Source organism: Macrosteles quadrilineatus, unplaced genomic scaffold (genome assembly GCF_028750875.1).
Source record: "Macrosteles quadrilineatus isolate MER2022 unplaced genomic scaffold, UCM_ALF_1.0 Scaffold_32__1_contigs__length_1466915, whole genome shotgun sequence".
NCBI classification, from domain to species: domain Eukaryota; kingdom Metazoa; phylum Arthropoda; class Insecta; order Hemiptera; family Cicadellidae; genus Macrosteles; species Macrosteles quadrilineatus.
Window position 1 is genome coordinate 170,192 of NW_026542625.1, and position 22,512 is coordinate 192,703.

General features: G+C 38.1%; 1 protein-coding gene across 3 annotated transcripts in view; it reads left to right on the forward strand.

Moving 5' to 3' along the window:
• Positions 1 to 22,512, forward strand: part of LOC129005764 (uncharacterized) — an 84,434-nt gene that overhangs the window by 41,575 nt on the left and 20,347 nt on the right. For all 3 annotated transcript variants that reach the window (XM_054434765.1, XM_054434766.1, XM_054434767.1), the window contains 2 exons: positions 11,229 to 11,297; positions 14,098 to 14,186. In XM_054434765.1, the coding sequence (XP_054290740.1) occupies positions 11,229 to 11,297; positions 14,098 to 14,186 (158 nt within the window). The remainder of the gene's footprint in view (positions 1 to 11,228; positions 11,298 to 14,097; positions 14,187 to 22,512) is intronic.

A 22,512-nucleotide genomic window follows, 5' to 3' on the forward strand; every position in this document is an offset into this window, starting at 1 on the left:
GGAGTGTGGGAACCCGTTGTGACAGTTAGATTATTGGATCTGTAATAAAAAAATGCTAAAGGAAGGGAGGGAAACAGGTCCACGACGTAGGAAGTGGTGAAGGAAGTAGTCAAGGCGAGCAGTCCGAAATGTGGGAACCCTTTGTGACAGTTAGATTAATGTATCTGCAATAATAAATGCTAAATGCTAAAAGAAGGGAGGGAAACAGATCCACGACGTAGGAAGTGGTGAAGGAAGTAGTCAAGGTGAGCAGTCCGGAGTGTGGGAACCCTTTGTGACAGTTACATTAATGTATCTGCGATCATAAAATGCTAAAGGAAGGGAGGGAAACAGGTCCACGACGTAGGAAGTGGTGAAGGAAGTAGTCAAGGCGAGCAGTCCGGAGTGTGGGAACCCGTTGTGACAGTTAGATTAATGGATCTGCAATAAAAAATGCTAAAGGAAGGGAGGGAAACAGGTCCACGACGTAGGAAGTGGTGAAGGAAGTAGTCAAGGCGAGCAGTCCGAAATGTGGGAACCCTTTGTGACAGTTAGATGAATGTATCTGCAATAATAAATGCTAAATGCTAAAAGAAGGGAGGGAAACAGATCCACGACGTAGGAAGTGGTGAAGGAAGTAGTCAAGGCGAGCAGTCCGAAATGTGGGAACCCTTTGTGACAGTTAGATTAATGTATCTGCAATAATAAATGCTAAATGCCAAAAGAAGGGAGGGAAATAGATCCACGACGTAGGAAGTGGTGAAGGAAGTAGTCAAGGTGAGCAGTCCGGAGTGTGGGAACCCTTTGTGACAATTAGATTAATGTATCTGCAATAATAAAATGCTAAAGGAAGGGAGGGAAACAGGTCTACGACGTAGGAAGTGGTGAAGGAAGTAGTCAAGGCGAGCAGCCTGGAGTGTGGGAACCCTTTGTGACAGTTAGATTAATGGATCCGCAATGATAAAATGCTAAAGGAAGGGAGAGAAACATGTCCACGACGTAGGAAGTGGTGAAGGAAGTAGTCAAGGCGAGCAGTCCGGAGTGTGGGAACCCGTTGTGACAGTTAGATTATTGGATCTGTAATAAAAAAATGCTAAAGGAAGGGAGGGAAACAGGTCCACGACGTAGGAAGTGGTGAAGGAAGTAGTCAAGGTGAGCAGTCCGAAATGTGGGAACCCTTTGTGACAGTTAGATTAATGGATCTGCAATAAAAAAATGCTAAAGGAAGGGAGGGAAACAGGTCCACGACGTAGGAAGTGGTGATGGAAGTAGTCAAGGCGAGCAGTCCGGATTGTGGGGTCCCTTTGTGACAGTTAGGTTAATGTACCTGCAATACTGAAATGCCATTGGAAGGGAGGGAAACATGTCCACGACGAAGGAAGTGGTGATGGAAGTAGTCAAGGCGAGCAGTCCGGAGTGTGGGAACCCTTTGTGACAGTTAGAATAATGGATCTGCAATGATAAAATGCTAAAGGAAGGGATTTTAAATCATCATTGTAAGCCATACGATATTTTTAGGAGATTCCTTACATCGTGCTTTGGCAATTAGGTTAAGTTAGATTAGTTCAGTTTGGCTTAGTTTTGTTTATGATAGGCCTTATAACAAATATGGAAATAGGCTTCATTTAATCAAAAGACATGTTGTACTGGAACGATGGATTTACCTCCTATCGATAACTGTTGGAAATCCATTACGTATATTACCAATGACTTTGGTTGATTAATGGATAAGAAGTTAGGATTGTTGTTGACTAAGATTTGGTTGATTTGCCCATACAAATAACATTGTATTCACCAGTGACACCGGTAAGTAGGCTAGGTGTGGGTGGACTCATTACTGCGCTCATGTTCACTCATCCCGTTACGCGCAGAATAAGCGTACTACTAGTTAGTGGTTAAAGAAAAACAACTGATATTTTGTGTACGGATATACTATGGTTTTACCTATCTTTTGGTGCCGTATGAAATTTTTTACCACTTATAGGGAACGTCCTGTGGAGGATGCAGTAAAAAGTTTTAACGGAAGCCTATAGTAAATGATACATCATTTTAAAGGCAATTTTTTTCTGAGTAAGGAGCCGCAAGTTTCATCTCAAAAGGACCACCCTAGCAAAAATGGCGACTGTTTGAAATTTAAAAACCCACTCATAGGGAACGTCCTGTGGAGGATGCAGTAAAAAGTTTTAATGGAAGCCTATGGTAAATGATATATCATTTTAAAGGTAATTTTTTTCTGAGTAAGGAGCCACAAGTTTCATCTCAAAAGGACCACCCTAGCGAAAATGGCGACTGTTTGAAGTTTTTGAAAATAATTGAAAGCTTAATTGGTATTTATGTTAAAAATAAGTTTAGTAAAACAACACAAACAATTTAGTTTAATGTTTTTTTTAGTCACTTTTCAGTTCACCACGTTATAAACTACTGTACTTCGTAACTGGCTTGTAATAGCATTTAAAGGAAACAAATACGGACCATTTAAATAGCAATGTTTTTAAATTTCAAACAGTCCCCATTTTTGCTAGGGTGGTCCTTTTGAGATGAAACTTGTGGCTTCTTACTCAGACAAAAATGGCCTTTAAAATGATGTATCATTTACCATATGCTTCCATTAAAACTTTTTACTGCATCCTCCACAGGACGTTCCCTATAAGTGGTAAAAAATTTCATAAGGCACCAAAAGATAGGTAAAACCATAGTATATCCGTACACAAAATATCAGTTGTTTTTCTTTAACCACTCACCAGATATAATGTTGGTTCCAGACATTTTCAACACCCTGTATAACGTGTTTTGGAAATGGTCGACGTCTGTCTGCTATGCACGGTGATCTCTTCTTACTCCTGCTTGTCAACGAGATGACTTAAAGTTTCTATGGCTGGTAATGAGTCAACTTCGTTCTACATTGTAACGAGTTATTTTTCCTAGGGGGGTAAATATTTGCTATTTGGCCGCGCACCGATTGTTGAGGTAGGCAAGCGGCGGCGGCGAACCTGGCTAGCGCCCTTTGACCCGGCTTATCAGTTCGGATAAGCTTGGGTATCCTGGGACTACCGGATAGCCGAGAAGGACATTCTAGTGGTGGATCCCGGACAGTGAAGAAGGCAGTGTTGGTGTCCTGTGTAAACGGCTGGCGTACGTTGGAGGTACAGAGTGTACGTGGTGTGATCGCGCCGAGTGTTGGTGTAAGTTGGGTACAGACGGTACAGACCCACTGTTGGTGAGTGGACGACGTTCCTTACACTTTGGTTTAAGATTTGATTTAATATTAATCTTACACTTTATTGCGAGAGTTAGAGTTGTAACCGTGCTGGTCAAAGCCTGACGGTAGTTAGGATTTATATTAGTCAGGAATAATATTTAAGTGTATTCCTGACGGTTCTGGGCAGGTGCTAGAGCGCAAATAATATAATTTAATTGACTGTAGTAGATATTATTTTGCGTTGTACCTAGAGTTAGTTATATTACTAATAACTCTGAGGCCCGACAAACCTAGGCTGCACGATTTAGAGTGCGTAGTTGGAAGCACGAGGCCAGTAGGCTAGTAGCTAGTTTTATTAGCATATTAACAGAAGCCCGGCTAAGCAATATAACGTTGATATAGTAGCAGTAGTGGTAGTAGCAGTAGGGTTGGTATTGATTAATCATTTAATTAATTTAATTTAACCTGAACAGCTTGCTTAGTAATCCAACACGTTAGCTTGGTAGCTTGGATAGCGGAGTACCGGCTATCAGATAATATATTTATCTAGTGTTTGGAACGTATTTAATATTTATTTATCTGCTACTAAGTAGCTCAATATTTTAATAGTGCAATTGCCATTTAGTTTTGCTTGTTTGGCTTGGTATTTATTGAGACCAGCTACTAGTGGTGTAGTCACTCTACCTATAGTGTACTTGTATATTATTATGTGGTACGATTATTGAGTGAACTGTTTGATTCTTAGCTTGGGCATTAGAGTTGTGTATTGGATTATAGTGGCCTAGTAGACCCCGCCTGGTGATAACACGCGTTGTGGTTTTTATTGGCAAGTCGTCGTGTAACTCACCGTGTTTTAGGCACTCTGGGCTTAACTATTGGATAGTTAGGACGAAGCCCGAGTTGCGTAGTCAGCAACGACCCCCTAGGAGTGCGGAGAATCGGCGTAGGCCTGGTAGTGATTATTGCACGTTTGTTTTGGTGACTTGTTTTTGACTTGTTCACAGTGCCCGTGTATGAGCCAGTCCTATACCGGTTAGACCCGGCTTTTGGCCTAGTGGTTTCCCTGACCTTATCGCAGACCCTGGAACTTTACCCAGCCATTGTAGGCTGAGCTATCCCCGGCAAACGATGACGACTGCACTTTTAAAATTTTTTTTCCCAGTGCAGAAAATCTCATCGCAAGATGGCGCCTCCGAACAGGGACTGAGGTCGGCAGTGGTGCTGAGTTGCTGACGTATTAACGGCGCCCGAACAAAATAATTTTATTTGTGCAGATTTGCTGCGGACTTGTGCAGATTGGCTGCGGACCTGAGCTGTTGAGCAGAGTTTTAGGCAGACCTGCTGTGATTTTATAGTCGGTTGGGTAGGCCTAACCTGATTTCTGTTACAGCGTGGTGTGTTGTGAACCCTAATTTATTTAGTGGTTGTATACATAGATATTAGTTAGTAATTTTAACTTTGCTAATTAATTGATCCTTATCATTGAATATTATTTGAGTGAGAACCCTTACTGTGTATTTGTGGTTTGACTTTCACACCTATAATTGGTTTGATTTATTATAACGGTGTTAAATATATTTTAATTGGTTTCGCCCTTATTTTTGCGGATTTGTCGTGGTGTTTTGAATTTTAAATATGGTTGTCACTACGAGTACGACGTCTGTGCTGGGCGGTACGCCTATTACGTCTGCTATTACTACGACTAGTTCTGGGGTTAGCTCCGAACTGTCGGTGATGACGACATCGTCATTGTGGCCGGCGTCTTCGCTCGTTTGGCCGACTATTTCATCGGTCGTGGCTACGACGGTGACAACTTCTTTGACCTATTCCGCGCCAGCGACTATGTCCTTGGGGTCGCAGCCCCGGGACGGTCGCGTGGGTTGGATCTATGACCTCTCGAAGGGGGAGCTCATGAGAACGATGGACCAGTATGGTTTGGTGACCACTGGGACTTCTGCTGAATTACGGCAGAGATTTTCGTCGTTTTGGAAGCAGCGGAATGCCCGTCGGTACAGCGAGGATAGGCTGTGTACGGCTGGGGCTGCTGCACCGACATATGTACCGCCGGCTACTACAACTATAGGTCATCCTGACCCCCCGAGAACCGTACCTCAGGTACTGGGTAATACGGAATCGGGCCAAACAGAACTATTGGGACTTAGCAGGGAGTTAGAGGCGATTAAAGAGATCCTTGGGTTGTCTTCGGAGACCGATACCCGGACTCTTAGAGAACATCTGGCATCGGTGGTGCGACAGGCGAGAGGCTCGCCGAGTAATGAGGTCGGCTATGGGTTCGAAAGACCCGCCAACCCTACGTCCCCTGTTGTGGCTGCTCCCGTGCCTACCTTTGGGTTACCAAGTAGACCCGAGGGATGGCAGCGACCTAGTGATCATTCGGAGAGACCAGTCCGTCCTTCTAGCGTGGAGGTGCCACGTGGATCGGATATGCTCTCGAATGAGGCCAGCAGGGTGGAGCCGAAGGACTGCTCCAAGATATGTGACATGGTCCGAAAGTGGGGTTTGAAGTTTGATGGACGTAGAGACCCTGTGTCATTCCTGGAGCGTCTTGAAGAGCTGATGGTCTCGTACGCTATATCGTCGGAGGACCTGCTCAGAGCGCTTCCGGAGCTGTTGCAAGGCTCAGCACTTCTTTGGTACAGGAACTGCAAGGAGCTCCTGTATTCTTTTGAAGCTTTTCGGCATCAATTTGAGATCCAGTTCCTTCCACCTGGTTATCAGAGGAATTTGGATGAGGAGATCCGGAAAAGGACGCAGGGTGAGAACGAACACTTCCGGGACTACGTCGTTGCAATAAGTACCTTGCTTAGGCGTAGCGGTACGTTGTCGGAGCATAGTAGGTTGGACTTGATCTACAACAACATGCGACCTGAGTACAAACTCATGGTGCGACGGCGGGACTTCAGCAACCTGGCTGAGATGGTTGAGTTGGCTGAAGACTATGAGGCCTATCTGCGAGAGAAGGCGGCCTTCCGACCTCCTCCTTCACCAAACGTAGCGCTGGTTTTGGAAACCGCTTACGTTCCCAGGAAGAAAGCTGAGAAGAATCTTGAGACTGTCACGTTCGAAAGAGGTAGTTTTGAGAGACCGTCTCCTGAAGCCAAGTCAGTTGGGCAGCGGGTTGGTTCATACTCGATCGAGGCTCGTGTACGAAGGCCCGCAGTGACAAGGAAAGATGCTGATGGTGTACGGTGCTTTAGGTGCCAGGAGACTGGTCACTTTGCCAAAGAATGTGGCAAGCCGAGGACCGTCTCCTGTTATGGATGTGGTAAACCCGGCATGACGGTGAATCAGTGTGGATGTCGTGCGGGAAACGGCAGGCCAGCTCAGACATCAGGAGGTCAACTGGGCAAGGCAACCAAAAACGAACGACCTCAGATGAGTGGTCCGAGTGGCTCGGAAAACTAAACAGCCTGGTTGGTGGAGTAGACGAGGACCGGCTAACTTTGGACTCTAGGCCCTTCGTTGAAGTTGTGCTGATGGGCAGCGTTTTTGTGGCGTTACTGGACACTGGGTCCGTCGTCAACTTGGTTGGGCGAGGAGTCGCCGAACATCTTCAACGCCAGGGGATAGAGCCTTGTAAGATTACCGCTCCTCTGAGGATGGCAGATGGGACACGGTCGAAGGCTGAGTATTCGTTTCGGCTAGCAGGAGAAGCTGCGGGAAGACGGTGGATAGGAGATGCCTTGTATGTCCCCACTCTCACCATAGACATGATTCTGGGTATGGATGTTATCCGAGACCTCGGATTGGTGACATGTGGGACAGAGGTAGTAAGAATGGGCGTGGGTGATGACTGTTCTGGCCAAGGTGGCCGCATAGACAGTGTCAAAATTGGTGGCGAAGACCCCGAAGGCCCTTGCAATGGAAATCCCCGTCTGGTTCCTGATGACAAATCATTCAGCACCATGTTGGCTGGTAGTGGCGAGTAGAAGAGTTTTTCTTTGTTTTAAGTTTGAGACCCGTGGTGTAGGGTTCACCATTGGGTTAGGGGTTGGAGTATTTTGTTTTGGCCGGAGTTCGACTATTTTTTTTTTCTTTTTGGCTGTTTTCTTTTTTTTCATCCCGATGTAAGTGGGGGATGTAACGAGTTATTTTTCCTAGGGGGGTAAATATTTGCTATTTGGCCGCGCACCGATTGTTGAGGTAGGCAAGCGGCGGCGGCGAACCTGGCTAGCGCCCTTTGACCCGGCTTATCAGTTCGGATAAGCTTGGGTATCCTGGGACTACCGGATAGCCGAGAAGGACATTCTAGTGGTGGATCCCGGACAGTGAAGAAGGCAGTGTTGGTGTCCTGTGTAAACGGCTGGCGTACGTTGGAGGTACAGAGTGTACGTGGTGTGATCGCGCCGAGTGTTGGTGTAAGTTGGGTACAGACGGTACAGACCCACTGTTGGTGAGTGGACGACGTTCCTTACACTTTGGTTTAAGATTTGATTTAATATTAATCTTACACTTTATTGCGAGAGTTAGAGTTGTAACCGTGCTGGTCAAAGCCTGACGGTAGTTAGGATTTATATTAGTCAGGAATAATATTTAAGTGTATTCCTGACGGTTCTGGGCAGGTGCTAGAGCGCAAATAATATAATTTAATTGACTGTAGTAGATATTATTTTGCGTTGTACCTAGAGTTAGTTATATTACTAATAACTCTGAGGCCCGACAAACCTAGGCTGCACGATTTAGCGTGCGTAGTTGGAAGCACGAGGCCAGTAGGCTAGTAGCTAGTTTTATTAGCATATTAACAGAAGCCCGGCTAAGCAATATAACGTTGATATAGTAGCAGTAGTGGTAGTAGCAGTAGGGTTGGTATTGATTAATCATTTAATTAATTTAATTTAACCTGAACAGCTTGCTTAGTAATCCAACACGTTAGCTTGGTAGCTTGGATAGCGGAGTACCGGCTATCAGGTAATATATTTATCTAGTGTTTGGAACGTATTTAATATTTATTTATCTGCTACTAAGTAGCTCAATATTTTAATAGTGCAATTGCCATTTAGTTTTGCTTGTTTGGCTTGGTATTTATTGAGACCAGCTACTAGTGGTGTAGTCACTCTACCTATAGTGTACTTGTATATTATTATGTGGTACGATTATTGAGTGAACTGTTTGATTCTTAGCTTGGGCATTAGAGTTGTGTATTGGATTATAGTGGCCTAGTAGACCCCGCCTGGTGATAACACGCGTTGTGGTTTTTATTGGCAAGTCGTCGTGTAACTCACCGTGTTTTAGGCACTCTGGGCTTAACTATTGGATAGTTAGGACGAAGCCCGAGTTGCGTAGTCAGCAACGACCCCCTAGGAGTGCGGAGAATCGGCGTAGGCCTGGTAGTGATTATTGCACGTTTGTTTTGGTGACTTGTTTTTGACTTGTTCACAGTGCCCGTGTATGAGCCAGTCCTATACCGGTTAGACCCGGCTTTTGGCCTAGTGGTTTCCCTGACCTTATCGCAGACCCTGGAACTTTACCCAGCCATTGTAGGCTGAGCTATCCCCGGCAAACGGTGACGACTGCACTTTTAATATTTTTTTTTCCCAGTGCAGAAAATCTCGTCGCAACATGTCAACCCTGGTGAATCTTAATCAATGTGCTACAAAATTCAATATTGGTTTTGTTGTTTGTTTCCGCTTTTCAACGATGTTTTAATTTAAGAAGCAAATTATTATGTAAGTATATTTTTTACAACTCGATATTTATGTAAAGGTAGTCGTACCTTCCCTTACTCCTAGTTGATCATTTTTTATTGTATTGTATTTGAGCGACGTGTTTTATATGAAAAAGATTTATTGTGATTCGGCTTATTGTTTTAGAAAATGTTCATTAACGAATATTGGTGATTTTTTTTAACAATAGCTGTTCCCCTCCTCGACTTGTGCTTCACGGGCTGAAACTGGAGAAACACTCTCGGTTGTTGTTGCGCCGAGAACATCAGTTGTTGAGGACTTGGACCGACTCTCCATTCTTTCAAAGAGCGTCCAGGACCTGTATTCAGAGAAACCAAGCTACGGGGCATCTTACCCACTCTGATCCCTATCCTATTTTAACATTTGTGGGGTCTGGTCCTGGACTGTTGCAGTGGCAGGAGCAGTTCGTTGTTTGCTTTGTTTGTGTGCAAACATGCCACATTCGATGGGATTGCTTCCAGACAGGAATTTTTGGACAAGTCCCATAAAATTTGTTGTTCACAAGGGTAAAGATAGCCCAAACCTTCCTGTGATGTTCATGTTAATTGCAATATATATTTTTTCCCAAGTCAAGTTCCGTTAAAGTTGAGGTCTATTAACATTCCTGTTTCTGCTGCCTCCACCTCTGGGAGTGCTGTTGCTGTGACTGAGCCTCTGCTGCAGTGGTTGACGGGCCTTACATCCATTGGAGTGAAAGCAGCAAGCTCAACTTCGCACGACCCAACATCTTTATGGGTGAAACGGTGCAGAAGGCAATTGTGGTTTTTGGGCCATCACAATGTCCAATTTCCTTGATCTTTTTTGAAACCTTATAATCTTCTGAGCTAATCAAGCGGTTGAGCGAAGCTCCCCTATCTAGACTGCGTCAAAGTTCCCTCTTCTAATTGTCTATGAAGCCCTTTTCAAACAAGGACTTAAATTTAGAAAAATAATTCCAGTAAAATCGGGAGCGGATTTCATTAACACACTGGCCTGATTTTCGTCTCGAAAGTAACTTATTGCAGGGAAAGGTTACATTTACGGTTGCAAAATTCCTTGAAGGCTACTTTCCATGCACTACAAATCCACAAAAAGTTAACGTAGTTTTGCCGCGCAGTAGCGGGATGTAAGCTATATTCTTAGCTCATATTACGTTTGGAAAGAGTACTTTATCGTGCAGAGTAATGAAAAGTATTTTTCTGTTTACGATCGGAATCAGGTTTATAATTTAGGCCTTCTGATGCCGTGGAATTTGTACCAGTTCACACGAGTTCTAATGGGTCTAGCTGTGGGGGCCCAGACTCTCACCAGACACGTTGATTCCATCTTTCATGACTTCAAATTTGTGTTTAATTAACTTGGTGATCCTATGGTGTACAGTAAGAGCTTAGAAGACCATCTGAATCATCTAGAGGAATTAATAAGTGTATTGCATAGGGCTGTCCTTACCGTAAGCCAAAAATCTCTTTTCTTGATCATCTAGTTTCTCATAGGGACGTCCACATTGGCCCAGCTAGCAGTCAGGCCATCAGGGAGTTTCATCCTCCCAAGGATGCAAAGGGTTGTTTCTACCGGCTCTGTATCCCCAATTTTATGAGTTGGTGGCTCTTCTCAATAAGATTTCTAAGAAGCGCGCAAAAGTGAACAAAATTGGAACCGTGTTCCCAGTGCAAAGGCGAGAGATGGCTCACAGAAAAAGACCGTGGGGAACAGGTTCGAGAAAAACCCACCGTTTGAGAGGAAATGCTTTGATTAAATGATTTCACCAATCTTCGTAAACGAAAATTTGCTAAAACAATAAGCCGTATTTAAATAAATCCTGTTTCATTTAAAACATTTGTCTCAAATACAATACAGAAAATATATAATAGCACAGAGATCAACTAGGAGTGGGAAAAGGTAGGATTGACTTTATATAAATATCAAGTAGTAAAAATACACTCAAATAATACCTGGCTCCTTCAATTTAAACATCGTTAAAAGCGGAAAGACGCGACAGAACAAATATGATATTTATAGCACATTGATTAAGATTCAACAAATTTGACCATCACAATGATGTTTACTCATTACCAGTCATAGAACCTATGCCTATAAATCGTCTCCATGACAGGCAGGAGTAAGAAGAATTCGTCGAACATACCGGACAGCCGTTTTGGGACAACTGAATTGGGGGCGTCAGAACATCGACATTTCCAAAACACGTCCTGTATAAAAACTTGAACAATTTGAAAAAAATAGTCATGCCACTAGTTGGTGAAAGGTATTCACAGCTCTACGTTCAGGATAAGAAAAATAGTTTATTTTCGTCTTTTCTAAAACTATTAACCCAATGTGAAATTTGATCTAATATATCTGAATTTTAGATAAAACCTGTGGAAGGAAGGCAGACAGACGTTGGACTTCCTAAGTTGGAGATCGACCGCTTGTGTGAGGTAATATGTTGATCATCTCCTACAGTCGTGAAGACATATTATTAATCTTATTCCACAATCACTGTGAAATCGTGAATATCTTCCTCGGTCACGGTAACAAAATCCCTGTCTTCCACGTCCACGGTAAAATTCTGAATGCCACCCAGTGGAAACGAAAACGATTCCTCCTGCATCCGTGTGGACATCATCATCTCCCGCGTTCGTGGAAACGTTATCATCGTATCCACGACCCATTGGTTATTGCATTCAATATCATAATAACCTTCCATGGTCGTGGAGCTATCATTATCGTCCCCTTTGTTCACGGCAAAATTCTATATCTCCACGGTAACGGAAACATCATCGTTGTCATCTCAATCACAGCTAATTTCTGACAATTCCCGACGGTCGTGTAGACACGAGAGAAATGTTAACGCATGAACCACAGGCGACTGTGGAAGTTTCTTGAGTGCAGCAAAGGAAATTTTCACTCGTGTTATACAATATATGTTTTCCCCTGTTAAGAAATTATTATTCTTTCAAAAGCTATACAGCATGTTTTTACGCGAATACTGGAGTGTGGCAAAAAGAGAGCGGTAAAAGTAAGTAAATGCAGCACTTGGCAACTTACTGTAGTTTAACCAGTGCAAGGAAGCTCACTTTGTCAGGTGACTGCAGAAAAAAATATTTGTAGTAAAAACATTTTACGCAATTTATTAAAAGTAGAATAAAAACGATATTACATTAGTTTGTAATCACATATTTAATGTATACAAAGAATACGTTTTCATTCCCAATGCATTTTAAATGGAATATATTTTTTGATATTTCTCATTTCCGGTAGATTTAGACATAATCTACTATTTTTCCCGACCCCTGGGAATAGGACCCTTAATTTGAGCCCCCCCCCCCCTAGTTACACATATAACTATTTCCTATAGTTACCTTAAATGGGCTTTGTGTCAGGTATCACTATATTACAAGTTAAAAAGATAATACAATTGTAATCACATACTTAATGTAAACAAGCATAGGTTTTTCAATCCCAATGCCTTTTAAATGAAAGATAATGTAAAGCTACCAGAAATGAGAAATTACGAAAATTATATTCCTTTTAAAATGCATTTAGATTGAAAAACGTCTACTTTACTTACAATTAACATATGAAAAAAATAGTATCATTTTTCATTAGATTATAAATAAAACAATTGTTGTGTATTTCTATAGGTTGTGTATTTCAATTTTAACAAAATCTAAATAAAAATATAAAACAATAAAACGAAACATGTGTTGAACAATAATTACCATACGTTATTTACATTATTAACGACTACTGTCAATGTCCAAAAGTTAGATTGGAGATGAATATGCATCCGCATAAGAAGGATTTAATGACGTCATTTCAGGTACTACAATTGGGCCACGACTTGTGCCGGTCAGTGTACTGAGATGCCGTTAATTTTCTTTGTCACAAAACCCCACAGATACGAGTTAAATTGTTCTTTGAGATACAAAGTCATAAAAATTATGAATGTATGAAAAATATATTTACACTCCACCCAAAAACTGAAAGCTACAGATAGCAGCACTATACTAAAGTGTTAACAGGCCCTCAGTATTGTCAAATGAAGGTACAACCAGGTGCGAAGTTACCAGGATACTCCATGAACAAATACCGCAAAAAAGGCGTCAAGCACAGTTTTAAGGTTAGGTTCCTTCCACAATGCAACACTACTGTCATTATTGTGATCCTATTCCATATAATAAACCTAATCCAAAACCACGACCTACCCTAGCTGTTTAAAATCACTGACACAGTAAGATACGAAGGTGACTGATCCGAAAACGAATTGCATAAAACATAAGACAAGTATTCGTCACTTTTACAAGTATAATGCATAGACAAGTCAATTGTTAGTAAATACATCTTGTATTCAGTCTTAGGTATATATATATATAAATACCTATAATATATATATATATGACACGGAATTGAAGTAATAAAGGCAATATAAATACAAGAGTGTTAAAATTCAAATTAAGTGATGAGCATAAAAAAAAATCATCGATAGAGCGGGTTGTTTGCTAAAAATACAAACAGTCTTTTCTTAAAATTCTTAAAATCTAGATCTGCCACAGCCAATAGTAAATTGTTGAAGAGCCTGATGCCCATAACAAAATGCCCAAACGGCATGTCTTGTTATTTCCAAACGGACCTGAGGCAGAACAATTTTTTTGAAGTTCCTAGTAGCCTACTAATACTACGCACTTCATTTTTCATTTTGTTTCCAAAGCTATTCTTAAAAGTAAACAATAATAATTGATAAATATATAAGTTAATGATGGTCAATATTTTTGAATCAATAAAAAAGGGTTTACGGTGTGCTTTACTCCTCTTACACCTCTTTACACATTATTTTGCTAATTTTTTCTGTCATAGAAGTAGGATACCTCGTGAATTTTAGGAGAAATACCATAATCCATATAAAGCAATTTACTAAAATAACGCACTAAAATTAAGTATAAAACCGGCACTATAAAAATGTTCCCCACCGAACGCTGAGCTCACACCGAGGCAATGAGAAAGCGGAGTACGACATCGTGCTTAGGTACTACAATAATTATTGTAGTAGCCCGCTGCCAATGTATATAGTTAGTTAGAATTAGTTAATAACTCAAACAATTTGCATGTTCGTTCAGTGATGTAATCTTGAAAATAAATAGGTACTAGGGAAATGAAATATAAGCAATTTATAGGTTTCATACTATCAACAATATTGTTGTTAATGTTACACTGTATTAATAAAGTAACTGTTTTTAGACAACACATAAGGTATACAAGCTGAGGACACAACTTCATGAACAGGCTTCTATTATAGCTGAAGGGTTTGTGAATGATGATGCTAAACGGTAAGATAAACTTTCATTCAGTATATTTATGCAAAAGTTCCATTTATAATATTCATTACATACATAGACTTACTTACATATCACTTCTAGTCAGTAGTGATTACTCGATCAATTTACTACAGGTAAAACATCATTCACTTGATTGTCTTTGTAGCTGAGTAGTTACAATACTTGCCTTCAAATCTGAATGCCAGTTGTTTTATACTTAGCGAGGTTTCATAATGATCACTGACTTTTTTGATGTACGTTCTAGTATTTCAATTGCTATGTTTTAAGTAAAATTCCATCTATTCGACGATAAGACTTTCCATGCACAGTCCAACCTAAATAACTCCAGATCAGGATAATAGAATGGGCAGGTCCTTCTATCACTTTTCTTGTTAAAATAACAGCTGCATTGTCTTTTCCGATCAAGATAAAGGGTTTAGAATGTGCCAAAGGAAGGGGCTGGTTAATTGAGTTTAGATGAACCAAAGTCTGTCTAAGTTTTACTGTGTCAAAGTTTTAAAGTAGTAAGTTTAGTGAGTTGTGACTGTGTCCGGACGTTATCGAGGGTGAAATACTTCATCCTCGTAAAATCCTTTTATTTTAGGCTAACTTTGCGAGAGGTAGATTCAAAGTAACATGGTGAGTTTGACCAACAGGCAGCAAGCGGCCCTTTATCTCCCTCGATTTCTAACTTGTCGGCTGTGGTTTTGACAATAGAATGGTCAGAGTCTTTATTTTCATCAGATGAAGGATGGCTTCTATTTTTGAATACAAAGAGTTTTCAGGTTTATCTGTCAGTAGTAAGCAACTGTGGAATATTTTACAGTTATTAATACCACAAGCTTTCTTTATTTTACAGAACTTTATTGGGTGTTGGCGAAAACATTAGAATCAAAACATCATTTCTACAACCATCTTCCATCTCTCTGCAACACTGGATTTCCTGGATTTTTACACTGAGCACTTTCGTACTTTTCATTGAAAAATATACAACAATTTGGTCCCCCATTTGTAGAGTTTGTTAATACTAAATGTGTATCATACTTACGTGTAGAAGTGTCAGACTTGGGATGGAAATAAATACTCATGGGTGAGCACTGATTTTCTAACCAACTAGACTTACTTATCTTATCTTTTAGGTCTGACTTACTTACAAAATTATGATCTCACATACTGAGTGTTTGTATATTACTTACTTAAAAGTCTTTGTTTAAAATAATTTGTTTAACATATGTTGTCAATAATAATTAAGCAATGATATTGATTGTAAACAGTTATAGAATAAAGAGAAACAACTTGAATGTTAAAAAATACTTTTTACTTTTTATCAAATTAAACATGGCGCAGTCGGTAAAGATTTGATTAAGAATTATATCAGAAGAATATACACAGAAATGGAATTTAACAAACCGGATATCCTAAGCCTTGAAGGCAACTTGGAGGAAAATTTTAGGACATTTAAAGAAGAAGTGGAGATATATTTTATAGCCACTGAAACCGAAAAGAAACCTAACTCTATACAAGCAGCAAGGCTTAAAAACCTACTAGGAAAAGAAGCATTGAAAATTTATAAAGATTTCAAACAAGATGAACCAGAAACAGTAAAAACGATATTAGAGACACTAGAGAAGTATTGCACGCCAAGGAGGAATGAAATCATGGATATTTATAAGTTTTTCAAAAGAAAGCAGCAACAAGATGAACCATTTAATAAATTCTATTCGGACCTAAAAAATTTAGTCAAACCATGTAAATTTGAAGAACAAGAGGAAAAACTGTTGAGAGCTCAGATAATACTGGGATTAAGTTCAAAAAATGTCCAAGAAAAACTTTTGAGAGAAGATCTAAAATTGGAAAAGGTAATAGAAACCTGCAAAACGATGGAGTTAACTGAACAAAATATGAATGAAATCAATGAGAAGAAAGAAGTACTTCAAATTACAAATATTCATGATGAGAAGAAAGAAGTTCATCAAGTAACTAAAACCTTTGCTGGGACACGTAAGTTGGAGGAGGACCAAACAGGTAAAAGATGTTTTAAATGTTACAGATGTGGTGGTAGTCATGGAAAACAACAATGTCCAGCTTGGGGTAAAATCTGTAGTAAATGCAAAAAGTCAAATCATTTTGCAAGTATGTGTAGGACAAACTTAAATATTCTTTCTAATGAGAAATGTAACGAAGTAACTGATCAAAGTAGTAGTTCTTTTGTGCATAATTGCCAAGGCTATGAGATTAACACAGTTTGTGTAGTTGATTCCATTGGGAATCAAGAAAAAGCTTGGTATAAAAGTGTTAAAGTTGAAGGGTTCAATGTAAGAATGAAACTTGATACTGGGTCTGAAGTAGACATTGTCCCATATTCCTTTGTAAAACTAAATAAACTACAAAATAGGATGAAGAAAAACCTAAACAAACTAATTTCATTCGGGGGGTTTCAAATAAATCCAGTAGGATACATAGATGCACAGATTGAGACAGAAAATAAAATGGATGTTGTAAAGTTAGTAGTGGTCAGTGGAGAATGTACTCCAATCCTAGGGCTGAAATCTTGTCTAAGTTTAAATTTAATAAAGAAGGTAGATACTGTTGCTAATGGTTTATCAGTAAAAGAAGATGAAGAAAAATTAAAAATTTATAACAATTATAAAGATGTTTTTGATGGTGTGGGTTGTTTCCCTGACATTTGTAAGATAAAATTAAAGGAAGATGCAGTACCACAAGTAAGTTCTGCTAGAAGAATACCATACAAAATTAAAGATAAATTTGAAAAGGCATTAAATTCGCTGGTTGACAATGAAATTATTAAGCAAGTTGAAGAGCCGGTTGAATGGGTCAATAATATTGTAGTACTAGAAAAGCCAAATGGATCTTTAAGAATCTGTATTGATCCTACACAACTTAATAAATATATCATAAGAGAGAGGTATGCAATTCCTTTGCTAGAGGACTTGGCTCCAAACTTAAGTAATAAGAAATACTTTACAATTTTAGATTTGAAAGACGGGTTTTATCATATAAAACTAGATGAAGAATCCAGTAAAATGTGTTCATTCAGCACAATCTTTGGAACTTACAGATTTTTGAGGGCACCTTTTGGCCTCTCTTGTGTACCTGAAATATTTCAAAGATTGGTACACAAATATTTCAAAGATATTAAAGGTCTTTCAATCTATTTTGATGATTTGTGCATTGCTACTGATACTAAAGAGGAAAATGATAAAATTATAAAGCAGGTAATGGAAAGAGCAAAACAGTATAATATTAGATTTAACTATAGTAAAATGCAATACTGTGTTAATAAGGTAAAGTATATTGGTGCTATATTCAGTGAACAAGGGATGCAACCGGATCCTTCAAAAGTTGAAGCAATAAAGAATTTTAAAACTCCTACATCTAAGGTAGAATTACAAAGATTTTTAGGTATGGTAAATTACATCAGAAATTTCGTCCCTAATTTGGCTTCAATAGCATCACCTCTTAGAGATTTACCAAAAAAGAATGTTCCTTGGCAATGGTATGAACATCATTCTAATGCTCTTGAAAAAATCAAACAATCACTCTGTAGTAATCAGGTCTTAGGGAATTTTGATCCATCTCTTCCTATTGAAATACAATGTGATGCTTCACAGGATTCTGTAGGGTGTTGTTGCATGCAAAATGGCAGGCCTGTTAGTTACTTTTCTAGAAGTCTGACCACAGCAGAAGTTAATTATGCTCAAATTGAAAAAAAATTATTAGCTATTTGTTTTTCGTGCAAGAAATACCACAACTATATATATGGAAATGAAAATGTAACAATTTTTACTGACCATTTACCTCTGTTGTCAATTTTTAATAAGCCATTGTTTAAAATTGTCAATAACAGAATAAGAAGGCTCAGACTTAAATTGATGATATACAGTTTTAAACTAAAATATTTGCCAGGAAAAAACATGCATATTGCAGATTTTTTATCTCGGAATGGTATTAAAGATGAGGTTGAATGGCATGAACCCTTAGATGGTATTGTGCACTGTATTGAATCTTCTGAAGTGAAGTTTAGTGATAGAAGACTTGAGGAATTTAAAGAGGAAACAAGAAATGATGATGTTTTAAACAAAGTTATACAATTTTGTAAAACCCAATGGCCAAAATCTGTTAATGATGGTGATCTAAAGACTTATTTCAATATGAGAAATGATGTAACTCATCAAGATGGATTACTCTATTTGAATGACAAACTTATAATACCAAGTAAACTGAGGAAATTTATGCTGTCACACCTGCATGAGACTCATCTGGGAACAACTAAAATATTGAAAACTGCCAATTTATTTTTTTACTGGCCAGGAATGTCATCAGACATAAGAAATACAGTATCTCAATGTTCTATATGTATGAAACACCAACGTTCAAAATTGAATGAACCTTTAAAAGTTCACAGTGTTCCTCAAATACCCTTCATCAAGATTGGAGCTGATATTGCTGAATATGCAGGTAAATACTATCTTGTAACTGTTGACTTTTATTCACGTTGGATTGATGTATTTAAGTTGAACAGTAAAAACAGTAATACAATAATTGGTAAATTCAAAGAGCTATTTAGTCGAAATGGGATCCCTATGTATTTGGTGGCTGATAATCAACCATTTAATAGCTATGAAATGAAACAGTTTTCTATAAATTGGAATTTTACAATAATCACATCAAGTCCTCACTATCCAAAAAGTAATGGACTAGCAGAAAAGGCTGTAGGAATTGTAAAGAAAATGTTACAGAAGAGTGCTGAAAGTAAACAGGATTTTGAACTCTTCTTATTAAATTATAGAAACTCACCTGTTGCAAACCTGGACTATTCACCTTCTCAGCTTTTAAACAGCAGACACATAAGATCAAAACTACCTATACCAAACAGTTATTTACAGCCTAAAACAGTTTCTTTTGAGGTACATGAAAGCATAAATGAAAGCAAAAGGTATCAAGAACAAATGTATAACAGATCAGCCTTGAAAAAAGAAGATGAATTCCAAGTTGGAGAAGAGGTTTTAGTACAGGATATTAAAACCAAATTTTGGAATCCTGGTGTGATTTTTAAAAAATAACCGGAACCTCGTTCTTATTTGGTAAAATTAGAAAGTAATGTTGTTTTAAGAAGAAACACACACCATATAAGAAAAATTAAATCTATGTTAAAAAAGAAGGACAGTCAAGACGGCTAAAAAAGGGAGATGTTTGTATATTACTTACTTAAAAGTCTTTGTTTAAAATAATTTGTTTAACATATGTTGTCAATAATAATTAAGCAATGATATTGATTGTAAACAGTTATAGAATAAAGAGAAACAACTTGAATGTTAAAAAATACTTTTTACTTTTTATCAAATTAAACACTGAGCCCAATCATACTTGACTTTATAAGGTAATTTGTCCATCATATACATCAATAACTTAGGGTTTGTCATGCAGTGCTTCATTTCAAGGGGTAAGCTGTTATAGTAAAATGAAGGACACAAGTGGAATATTCTATGAGACCATTTATGTCTTCCTCATTGACCTGAGGTAACATTCTGGTCTTCCTTTGTATTGATTCTAGAATCAATTCCGGTCTGCCAAATCGCATTTGTAAAGGGGAAATCACCGTATTAAACCTTTTGCCACAAATAAGTAAGGGCCTTGCGATGTTGAAAGCCTCAGCTTTAAGGGAATTTTTCCTCTGATGAGGTTGATTTCATCATCAAAGAAAGCCTTTATCTTTTCATATTCGGAATAGATCAATCCTCCGGATTCTCACCAAATAAAGGAAGTGGTTGCGAAACGATTGAATGGAATTTTACTTATCGGAATGAATGGTTCGTCTAAAAGAACCTGCTAATTTCTCTTCTGCCTAAGACACAATAGCTGAGGATGACATTTGAACGAGATTGGGCTCTTGTTCTTTGTCATTTAGACCATTTTTTTTACTTTGTTCCGGGACTCTTCTTCTAAGTCATCATTAAATCCTATAATAGATCTTACCTCTGAAAGTGAGTCTTGCCTGATACTGGACGATGCAGATTTCAGTTCACCCTTCCAGTCTTTTCTGGCGTTTTAGTTTCCTCTGATCATATTTTCTTTGTCGTTCTATTTCATCTAATTTCTTTTCTTCTAATCTCTTTTAGTTCAGATTCTCTATTCATTCTGTTCATGTCTTCTATTTTTCCGATTCAATTAGTAATATACTGCGATGTATTGCTTTTGAAGATACTAGTACCGTAAGAACATGATGTCTTCTTGTCTTCTTTTTATCATATTTTTTTTAGGGTCTAAATTCCTTTCAGTATTACAATTATTAATTGCCAGTATACATGGCAGGTAATTTCCTCCAGAAGACTCCAGAAGATTTCCTGGAAGACATTTAATACGTGATTTGGCACCAATTTGTAGGAAATTAAACAGAATAATAATAATTCCAAGTAGACTTAGCTGGACTAAACAATTTATTTATGGAACAGAATAGAAGTTACTTAGCAACCAAAATCAAAATAATCAAAATATAAAACAAAACAAATCAGATCTATAAGTTCAGTTATATCAGACAGACAGTTTAGTTACAGGCATGTTTAAACAAATTCATTGCTTTAGTCAAACCTGCATCAAAAATTAATTCAATCATAATATTCTATAACTAGCAGAGGACCCGTCCTTCGTCCGGGGTTGATGTATATGGTGCTTTATGAAATCTGATATGAAAAAAGAGTAAAATAAGATTAAATTTCAATAAATGTACCTATCAAAAACTTTTAACTTACTAATTACATAAAAAAACATTTTCAAACAATAAAAGAAATAAAAAACTCAAAGCTTTTACTGATAAGACAAACAATAATTTACAACATCTGGTTAATATTACAGTTTGAATTAAATGAAACAAGACGTGATCTTGTTTCTAAAAAGCATTGCTCACTAACCATTGATTATAAAAATATCTCATTATATACTATGTGAACAAACAAAAACATCAACACTCTTACTACTTAAACAAACAGAAATATACTTCGCCCTACTATTTATAGCTCCTACTATTCATGCACCAAAGGCAAGTGCATATACAACTTAGGTTTTTATTGTTGTCTTTAAATTGAAATATTTGTATATCAGCTTAGAATTAGGAAATTTAACGTCATTCAAACAATGTTTATGTCAAGGGTAGGTTAAGTTAAGAGGAACTTGGCTGAAAATAAAAAGTGATTCATTATAAGAATAGACTGTGAAATCTACAGGAGGTGTCAAAAGTTATAATATAGATAGGTAGTAGCTACCTCTGGATTAGAAAACATCATAACTTACCAATCTATGGGTAGTAATATGAAATTATGATTTAAACATTTGTGAAAAGGAAATGGTGTGAACAATATTTCTTTCAAAATGGTGGAAATATACAATTAATTATCTCCTTGAGAAAAAGTTTCAATTTTTAAGGTGTGTGCCCTACTCTAAACACATGTTAATTGAAGAAAAATGTTAAAATGATTGAAGTAAATATAAACTTTATAATTTCACTATTTTGTACACCAAAATCTTTCAATACCTTATACACATTAGCGAAATTTTAAATAATTAATTAGGGTTAGATACAGCAACAGATATACAATCTGACTTATTTCATAAACTCAATAATCAATGAACCATCAAATATAAGAATAAATAAACATGTCACATGATTGTAGACAATATTATATGCCTATTTATAAGTCAGCTGTGGTTATTGTGAATTAATGTGGTTTGACAGTTCAGCTTGTTTACATTTGGGTGGCAAAGCAAATTGCAAACATTGTATTTGTTCTCATGGCAGCCATGGAGACCAATCAATATTTACTTTTAAAATCCTCACCACAGAACCTTTAAAGCCAAAGGGGCAAAGCCCACGGTCAGTGTCGAATTGTGAATAGTCCTATAATGATCCTTGGTATGGTAACTATATTTTTGTAAAATTTAAGCCCAGTTGCTTCAGTAGTTCTTGCGCCTATTAGTAATACACATACAGACACCATTAGATTTTTATATAATAGTATAGATTATAAGTCAGCTGTGGTTATTGTGAATTAGTGTGGTTTGACAGTTCAGCTTGTTTACATTTGGGTGGCAAAGCAAATTGCAAACATTGTATTTGTTCTCATGGCAGCCATGGAGACCAATCAATATTTACTTTTAAAATCCTCACCACAGAACCTTTAAAGCCAAAGGGGCAAAGCCCACGGTCAGTGTCGAATTGTGAATAGTCCTATAATGATCCTTGGTATGGTAACTATATTTTTGTAAAATTTAAGCCCAGTTGCTTCAGTAGTTTTTGCGCCTATTAGTAATACACATACAGACA